The sequence below is a fragment of the Microtus ochrogaster genome, unplaced genomic scaffold (assembly GCF_000317375.1).
Source record: "Microtus ochrogaster isolate Prairie Vole_2 unplaced genomic scaffold, MicOch1.0 UNK26, whole genome shotgun sequence".
NCBI lineage: Eukaryota > Metazoa > Chordata > Mammalia > Rodentia > Cricetidae > Microtus > Microtus ochrogaster.
This window is the reverse complement of record NW_004949124.1, coordinates 4,063,104-4,073,160: the sequence shown is the minus strand read 5'-3', so window position 1 is coordinate 4,073,160 and position 10,057 is coordinate 4,063,104. Positions and strand designations below refer to the sequence as shown.

The 10,057-nt window shown below is 40.1% G+C and overlaps 1 protein-coding gene across 1 annotated transcript in view; it reads left to right on the top strand.

Moving 5' to 3' along the window:
• Positions 1 to 662: 662 nt before the first annotated feature.
• Positions 663 to 10,057, top strand: part of Spdya (speedy/RINGO cell cycle regulator family member A) — a 37,081-nt gene continuing 27,686 nt past the window's right edge. The window contains exons 1-4 of the mRNA XM_005367957.3: positions 663 to 757; positions 3,412 to 3,661; positions 5,321 to 5,379; positions 8,927 to 9,012. Of these exons, the coding sequence (XP_005368014.1) occupies positions 3,430 to 3,661; positions 5,321 to 5,379; positions 8,927 to 9,012 (377 nt within the window). The 5' untranslated portion in view covers positions 663 to 757; positions 3,412 to 3,429. The remainder of the gene's footprint in view (positions 758 to 3,411; positions 3,662 to 5,320; positions 5,380 to 8,926; positions 9,013 to 10,057) is intronic.

The following is a 10,057-nucleotide window of genomic DNA, read 5'->3' as shown; positions in this document are numbered from 1 at the left end:
AATCCCTGCTCCTGAGAAAAGGACAGCAGAGAAGGATCCTCATGAAAAACCACAGGAATGACTGAAGCAGCCACTTCCTAAAGATTTTCTTGGCACATTTATTCACCGGAGGGCCATGGATCTAAGAAATGAAAAGTGAAGAGCTAGGCAGTGTGGCACACTCCTTTAATCCCAGCACTTGGGAGGCAGAGGCAGGAGGATCTCTTGTGAGTTCGAGACCAGCCTGGTCTAGCGTGAGTTCCAGAACCTGAGGGGGCACTTTATTCACACCCTTAGAGCTAGCTTAGGCGGGCTCTTCCTCCTTTCAGACACTTGTGCACACGCGGTTCGGGGGCGGCAGCGTTCTCTCAAGCTCACAAGTGCGAGGTGCGTGCAGGGAAGCGGGAGGAGGGGTACAGCGGGAGACCCCGGGCCTGCAGGGCATCACGGTGTCCTCGTTCCGTCCGGGGCGGGCACCTCAACGGTTCTACACTGACACGTTCGCGGGAAAGCGCGATTCCCGCGTAGAGGTCCATAGAGCTAGAGCAGAATAACGGCAGAAGACCAGGCGTCAGCTCGGGACCGGGCGGGGCGGGGCTACAAAGCCGGCCCCGCCCCCAGCTGTCCCCGCGCTCCGATTGGCTCCGGCGGCCGCGCGCTCCCGGCGAGGCAGCTGGCGGCTGGAAAGCGGGTGCTGCTCTGTGCGAGCGACCAGCGAGCAACCGTCTGAGGCTGCGGGCTGAAGCGGAGGCCGCTCACTCTTCGCCGGTCTGCGCAGGTACCTTCGCCCTCGCTGGGCGGGCGGCCTTGGTGACGAGTCCCGAGTGTCGGCAGCGCCCTCCGCTCTCTCCCGCAGTCCGGGGTGAGGAGGCCCCTCAGCCCTCAGCGGCGCATCCGGGCGGTCTCGCGGCCTCGAGGCCCCCCGCACCTACACCCCCCCCCCCGCCCCAGCTCTGAGGGCCGGGAAGCTAGTGAGCCTCCCGGAGGCGGAGACCGGAGGGACCGGGTCGCCCGGCAGGTCGGGATGCACGGTGGGGCTGAGGGGATGCGAGTCCTGCCGCTTTTGATCCCGTGTCCCACGCTCCCACCCAGAGTCGCATCGCAGTGTTGAGTTCTGAGCTGCCCTGTGTCATCGCGACACCCCATATGTAGGAAAGTTTTCCCGCCTGTCTATCCCCAGTCGCCAGGGATTGGATTTTCATACAGAAAAACGATTTCTATTTTATGATTCAGTCGCCAGATGCCCTTTATCTTACGCCGAGAGAGAACTTTCTTTAGACGCCTACAAAGTTCAGGTGTATTTACAAAAAACAAACAAACAAAACCCCAAACTTCCCAAACTGAGACATGGTCTTTATGAATTCTGCTATGACTTTTCAAATGTCGCTAGAATGCATGCGGGCGAATTGAAGGATTCTTACCTTATGTTGTGAGACTTTGCCTTGAGTGACGCAAACCAGCGTCTACTAACCCCAGATAGGGAGCTGATGGCACAAAAGTAGGGGTTCCACCTGAGTCCAGGTTGAGAAGCATGCATGAATCAAGCTGCATCCCCGAAGAGCCCACCCCGGGGGGCTGATGTCTGGGAAAGCTGTACAGGCGATCGGTTTCCTCCCGCCGCAGTCCTGCTCCGGAACCGCGGGTCGGGGCTGGTATCTGTGAACCCGTCTTGGGCAGCTTCCCTCTAGGATGGAATGTGTCTGTTTGGAGACGTGGCTACACAATACCTATTGGCCATATACCACATGCTTTCCTGGTGCCCTCAGAGACCAGAGGAAGGCACCGAATTCCCTGGAGCTGGAGTTAGATGATTGTGAGCCCCTGTGAGTGCCAAACAGTGAGTAAGTACTCTTAACTGCTGAGCCATCTCTCCAGCCCCCTCTGCCTACTTCTTTATCATCTAACCCTACACTGTAGCCACTAGCCACATGTGACCATAAACACTTATTTGGCTGGGTGCAACAGAAAACTTTTTTTACTTCATTTAATTATAAAATGGAAGGAGCGTAAAATATTCTCTCATACACTACTTCATTTTTATAGGACTACATTTTGAGTTATTTAGTAATTAACATAAAATTGAGATATGTATAAAGTATCAAAAATGTATCAGCGCTGGAGAGATGGATCAGAGGTTAAAAGCACTGCTCTTCCAGTAAGTCTCGGGTTCAATTCCTAGCACCCACGTGGCAGCTTGAAACTGCCTGTAACTCCAGTTTCAGGGGATCTGACACCTTCACACAGACACACAGGCAAAACATGAGTGCGCATGAAATAAAAATGTTTTTTTAAAAATGTACCAGACTTAAAAGATTTTGGATGTAAAATATTTTATTAATTTTATATTGATTAGATGTTAAAATTACATGTTTGATCTATTTGGCTTTATTAAAATTAACTTTGTTTTTAGCACTAAGGCTTGAGCTCTGCTCTCACACATGCTAGGCAAGTAGTCTCCCCTCCCACTGAGCTATAGCCCAGCCCTCAGATATTCTCTCTCTCCTTCTCTCTCTCTCTCTCTCTCTCTCTCTCTCTCTCTCTCTCCCTCTTTCCCTCTGTTTTTGTTTTGCGAGACAGGGTTTCTCTGTAGCTTTGGAGACTGCCCTGGAACCCGCTCTGTAGACCAGGCTGGCCTCGAACTCACAGAGATCTGCCTGCCTCTTCCTCCCAAGTGCTGGGATTAAAGGCATGTGCCACCACTGCCCTGGCCATGTTTTCTTTTTAAATATAGCTTAAAAATATAAAACTGTGTATGTGACTCTCAGATTGGGCAGTATTGGTAGTATCCAGCTAGTTTGGGTGTAGTAGCTTCACCTTCAGCAGGAGAGATTCTGAGAGCAGGAAGGAATCTACATAACTTGTTGAATGCCAAGGGAAGTGTGCTGCTTGGTCACTATGAGTCAGGGATTCAGAGGTTTGCATTAGGATCCTGAAGTTGTTCCAGCTTGATCTGCTTAGTGATTTCTAGGCCAGCTAAGAAGTACGTAGTGAGACCCTGTCTCAACAAAAACCACACACACATACACACACACACACACACACACACACACATTAGTGAAAATCATACAAAGCACATGTGCCATTTATTTGCTGAAACTGTTCAGAAAATACTAATAATTGCTTATTGAATATGGAAACTTTGTGGCCAAGGAAGACCTACCAGGAAAAATGAACACTATAAAAAGAAAATAAGCAAGTTTCAGATTTGATTTTGAGTTCCAGAATAACCAAGGGAAAATGGAGTATGCCGTTACCCAAGGAGGCATAGCATTTCTGAGCACTGTAAGAACAATTTCTAATATGACTTGGTGTTACAGATAACATTTTAATAGCAAGATCAACATTTTGTATGATTACATATGGCAGTATCCAGATAGTTTTATATAGAAATGAGTGGATGTGATCAATAATTTTTTATTTTTATTTTTGTAGGAATCTCGGGAAGCCACAATGCGGCACAATCAGATGTGTTGTGAGACACCACCTACTGTCACTGTTCATGTAAAATCAGGTTCTAACCGGTCACATCAAACTAAAAAGCCTATCAATCTGAAGCGTCCTATTTTCAAAGATAGTTGGCAAGCATCTGAAAAAAATGCACATAACAACAAATCTAAGCGGCCTAAAGGACCCTGTCTAATTATACAACGTCAGGAAATGACTGCTTTCTTTAAATTATTTGGTAGGTGTAAGACATTTTAATAGTGTAAAATACTGAAGAATCCTAGTGTAAATCTCTTGTCAGGTTTTCACAATGTCAGGTTTCCAGCCAAGAAAAGGAGCCCTGCTTTTGCAGTCGCAAGGTGGACAATAGAATAAGAGATAGTGTAGATGCTTCCTGATAAGGACTCAGATCAGCACAGTTTAATAGTGGTGCACAGCGGACCCTCCTTGACTATAGAGGAAGTCTATATGCTTGCCTGCACACTTGGTAAGATGCAAAGAGTATCAGAGCTAAAAGATGAGCTAAATATATAAGGAATGTAAAGAGAAGTTATAAAGTTTTCACCAATCAGAATCTAGAATGTTAACACGATCCCATTGCTCCTTAGTAAGAAGAGAGCAAAATGATTGCCCACAAACCTTTCTTTGCTCTCTCTCTTACTCCTCACCACCTTTGTATTAGAAAGGGTCCCATGTACGCCCAGGCTAGTCTTAAACTTTTTATGTACTTAAGGATTAAAAACCTTGTGTTTTAAATCCTGCCCTCACCTACCAAATGCTCAGATTAGAGGCAAGCAAAATACCTGTTTTGTTGGTCATCTCCAGTCCTTACCCCACAAGGTTTTTGAGTACTTAATTGGTCATAAGAAAACACCTGATTCCACCATTTTAGGCAACTTATGAGATAGAAACAAAATTAAAAGAACAAATTAATTCCAGAAAATAAAGTTATTCTTAGAAGTTTCCAAATAACAATTACAAGAATGCAATTCATAACATACAAAATGAATAAAAAGAACCTTTTGCTTTGTTATTAAAACAAAGGTGATTTTCCTAGATTAAATTCTGATAGTTTTCAACATATTTTGAGATTATCTATTTTAATGCTTTCAAATCAAAACAAGGTTTTTTTTTAATTTACTTTTTGGATGTTGCTTTTTGTTGTGTTTTTGTTTTGAGACAGAGTCTCATCAAGTAACTCTGGCTGGCCTGGAGTAGAACTTGAATTCACAGAGACTTGCCTGCCTCTGTTTTCCAAGTGCTAGGATCAAAGGATTGCACCACCATTCTGTGGTAGATATTATTCTTCAAGATTTTGTTGATCTTTTTATTCTAAAAATTGGTTTTCTCAAAATTAAATGTTAATTATAAATCCAAGTAAAACTTGAAGTTATTTATATAGACATATTTATATTTTTATTTGAGTAATAAGTAGACTAGAGAGGAAATAGGAGAAAGGGTCCAAAATGAAAAATACCCAAATGAATAATACCCAAAATGAAAAAAGGTGAAAGTAATTGGGAAAAGTGATACACTTAGAACAATATTAAGCTATTATTTATTAGGAGATGAATTATCTTACTTCAGATTCCATTTCTGCCTCTTACAATGTACTCTGCAAAAGAAGAAAGAGCTGGAGTTTCCCAACATGCTGTTGGATGCTCAAAAATGAAACATTATTCACTTTTAAAGTTGAATATATATATATATATATTCAAATCAGATGGGAAATGATAGTCATTGCAATAATAAATTTACTTTTAAAACTGACAACTAAACCTTAGTAACCATTTTTGCTTAATTTCCAAGCATCACTTTATAATGTCCCAATACAGAAAGTATCTCTTCAAAAGGAAACATTTTAAAGAAAATAAGTCATAGTTACCTTTTGTTGTAGATGACGACTTAATTCAAGATTTCTTGTGGATGGATTGCTGTTGTAAAATTGCAGACAAGGTAAACTGGAAACAGTATAATCATAAGCTATCATTGTGTTACTAGATCATTAAAATTTTTGATACCCAATAAGAATTTTCTCCTTCATTATGTTTAGAAAAATAGCCTATGTCTTTCCTTCAGAGCCAGAATTCTTTGGTCATATTTATTGTGTGTGTGTGTGTGTCAGTGACAACATGAATGCCGTAGCCATTATGTTGAGGTCAGAAGACAATTTACAGAGTTGTTTCTCCTCTTCCACCGTGACAGCATGTGCCTTTACCCACTGATCCATTCCACTGGTTCCCAAAGCAGAATTTTTAAACTTAATTTTTACCAAATCTATTTGGAAACAATACTCAATACTTTGGTGGCAGGGTTCAGGGTAGGGAGTGGGGGTGTAGGGCAAGGATACATTCTCTCTCATTCCAGCCCAGCCTGTCCTCAAACTCGTAAATTCACAATCAGCGTACCTCAGCCTCCTAAGACATGTATAACTGTGGTCAGCTAGATTCAATTCATTTGGTTAGAATTACTACTTTTTTTAAAAAGTAGACCAAGAAGAAGAATTACTACCTTTAATTGGTATGGAGAAAAGTTCTTGAGACTCCATTAAGGCAATCTTCTATAAGTTTGAATATTTTATAAGTAATTCAGACCAAAAGTTTCAATTATCCTTTTAATCAATTTATTACTATAATTCAAGAGGTATTAAATTGCTGTATATAATTTCTAATAGTGTAAATAGCCTCTTATTCCATGATGGCTTTCTTACTGCTGGGTAACAACCACAGATGAGCGACTGTCACATACTTCTTACTGCTGGGTAACAATCACAGATGAGCGACTGTCACATACTTCTTACTGCTGGGTAACAATCACAGATGAGCCACTGTCACATACTTCTTACTGCTGGGTAACAACCACAGATTAGCGACTGTCACATACTTTGAAAAACACTAGACAAGTGAAAATTGAGAAATATTCTATAGAGCAAATGGCTTGTGGGGTGGAAAAATGGCTTAGTAGTTAGTAGAGCACTTGGTGCTCTTCCAGAGGATCCAGAGGTTTCTTCTGCCCACATCTGGCTGCTTGCAACTACTGTAACTCCAGCTCTGGGTGGGTGCATGAGTACACACACACACACACACAAACACACACACGCATACATACATTCCAACATGACACAAAAGTATCTTTAAAATAATGGATCATTCTCTTTTGGGTTAGTGTACAAAGAAATCAGTTTCATTGTGATTTTATCATATGTGTGTATCATTTATTATACTTTTTTTCCTGAGACATGGGCTTAACTATGTAACACTAGCTGTCCTAAAACTTCATTTGTAGACTTGAACTCAAAGATTAAAGGCATGTACCCAGATGCCCATATACTTTATTCTTATTCATATCTCTCATTCCCAAACCTCTTAGTTTAACATGTTCTTCAGTTAGATATCATATTCTATAAACTGTTTAGTTTATTAGAAACAGCGATGGTTTATGCTCTTTTATGGATACGTTTCAATATTGTTTCTATACTTTTGAGTAAGCTGAAAGTTGCCATTTTACTTTTGTAAATACCAATTTAGACTGAGCAGTCATATATTAAGTTCAGTAACAGTTAAAATATAAATCAATAGATAAAGGAAAGTATAGAAGATTAGTTTATGATTTAAGTCTAAGAATTGAAATGAAGGCCTTTGTTTCATACTAAATTGCCAAAGATAAAAAAGTTTTCGAAGTTTTTTTCTTTTTTTTAATTTGGGAGGCTGGAGAAATGGTTGAGTGGGTTAAGAGGACTTCCTGTTCTTTCAGAGGACCTGAGTTCAGTTTCCAGCACCGGTACTGAGTGACTCATAACTGATTGTAGCTCCAGCTCCAGGTGATCTGCTGACTTCTGGTCTTTTCAAGCATCTGCACTCATATGCACACACACACACACACACACACACACACACACACAATTAAAAGCTAAAATATTTTTTAAAATAAAATTAATTTTGAAAAGTTTTTTTTAGAAACTTTATATGTTTGGGTGATCAGTTTGTTTGTATGTCTGTTCACCATTTGCATGCTTTGAGGGTCAGAAAATGGTGTCTGATCCCCAAGATCTGGAGTTACAGACAGTTGTGAGTCCCCGTATGGGTGCTAAGAATCAAACTCCGGGTCCTCTGGAAGAATAGACAGCGCTGTTAATGGCTGAGGCATCTCTGCAGCCTCCGGAAACTAATTTAGAAAAACTAAAGCACACACAGCTTAAAGACCTTCCGTGTGGCTCTTAAAAGTACAGCCATCATCAACGTGGCCATTCTTCTTTCTTTTAACCCTTCTTCCTAGGAATGTAAACTATTTTGAGGTAAATCTGAGGCATGCTAACTTTTTTTGTTGTTATTGTTTTTTGAAACAGTGTTTCTCTGTGTAGCCCTGGCTGTCCTGGAACTCACTCTGTAGACCAGGCTGGCCTCGAACTCACTGAGATCTGCCTGCCTCTGTCTCACAAGTACTAGGATTACAGGTGCCGACACCACTGCCTGGCACATGCTAACATTTTATCACAAACATTTGATGTGAGGTTGCCAGGATACATACATACTACACCAACTGCTAAAGGTGCCTGATGCCAATCCTGAGTTGATCCCGGGATTCACATGGTGGAAGAGAGAATGGAATGGGCTTCCGTCATTTGTTCTCTGATTGCCTCATCTGGATGGTGGCCTGACACATGACACACACTGATAAATGAATAAATAAATAAATAAGTAAATATGTGTGTGTGTAAAAATAAAATATGTCTCCAAAAATGTAATCTTTAAAACAATCGCAGTGTCAGTTTTCAAATAAACTAATATACCCAAATCCTCAGTTTCTATAGTTGTGGTAAACGGTACAGTTTAGGTGCTTTAATGCTGGTGGACAGCAGGGGGCAGTGTTTGAAAAGTAACTAACCCAGAACACTTGACATTATTTCAGGAATCCTTTACTTAGAAATGAAGGGAACCCTTGGAATTATCTTCTTGTACAATGCCCTCACTAGATAATAAATAAGTATGAAAGATAAAAATTCATATTTTAACTTGTTTCAAATTTAAACCATTAGATCTTGGCATACATTCTAATAGGATAATTGTGTGTATTTGTGATATTACATTTAAAATGTGTTTTCTCAATGAAACTAAGCCTTGCTATTCTAATTTTTGAAGTTATTTAGAAGTTATCCTTACATATTATTTTTTAGAGTAACTATTGGTGAATCTAGGTGAAAGATGTTTGGTTACTCATTGAACTATTTCAACTTCTCTATAAGATTGAAATTTAATTTAGAAAAAAATGGAATTTTAATTTTAGAATGCATCAGCTATAATAAGATTTGGAAATACACTTAGCTAAATATAATAAATTATCAGTAACTCTCACATATTCAAGCGGATTAATTACAGGAGAAAAAAATAAGTGCTCAGGTGATTGCATAAAGATTAATAATGCCTTAAAGTTTAGTTTATTATTTTATAGCAGTTGTATTACAGAAAGCAAACCACTAATATTAATTTCTAACTTTTCCTTATAGTATCTTTTGGCTATGACCTTTGTTTATTTCAAGAGAGCTAAATTTACTATAAATGAGCATACCAGGATAAATTTCTTTATTGCTCTGTAAGTATGCTTTCTACTTAAATGAATTTTATTGGTTATTTACAATATATGTGATTTATAATTTAAAGCGGAAACATTAAATTTTTATGGATTTTGTTAATAGGCCTTCTTGTGTATGAAAATTGCATATATTTTACTTTAGTAGGATAGTTTTATGTTCTTCTCCCTCTCTTACATTACATGCCGGAGATTCTTTGTTCACTACCCCACTTCAGGTTGTATTGTGTTTTCTACATTTTTCACAGTGCTCTCATATAAATTTTGTCAATTCTCTTTCTCTTTCTCTCCCATCCCCCACTGGTTTTTGTTGTTGTTGCTTTGTGGTTGTGGTTTTTGGTTTTGTGGGGTTTTTATTTTTGAGACAGGTTTTCTTTTTGCAACAGCTCTGACTGTCCTGGAGCTCACTCTATAGATAAGGCTGGACTGGAACTCAAGAGATCCACCTGCCTCTCTCTTCCAAGTTTGTTAAAGGCACCACCACTGTCCAGTGTGGATATGTTCCTTGTAAGTCTATATCTAAGAGATAGGAATTATTCATTTTTAATACTTTTGTGTTCACTGATGGTCTCATCAAACACTGAATATTGTTTATTCTCCAGATTTTCTGGTGATAGCACATTAATTAATGATAGCCTTGTTATCTGTTAAGTTGTTTTAATGATGTGGTTTTCCAATTCATAGGTCGTAATTTAGTAAGGAAAAGTACAATTTTAGGGCTGGGGATATAACTTAATGGTGGAATATTTGTCTGGTATGCACAAAACCCTGGAGTCAGGCCTCAGCAGTGCTTTAGAATAAAGGGAAAAGGTTAAATTTAAGAATACATCTTGGGGGGTGGGGGGAAAAATACATCTTGGGTTGGGTGGTGGTGGTGTACGCCTTTAATCCCAGCACTTGGGAGGCAGAGGCAAGTGGATCTCCATGAGTCTGAGGAAGGGAGTTCTAAGATAGCCAGGACTTACAAAGAGTAACCCTGTTTCGAAAAACCATAAAAAAAAAAAGAAGAGAAAAAAGAATTCATTTTGGTTCCAGGACAGTCAGGGCT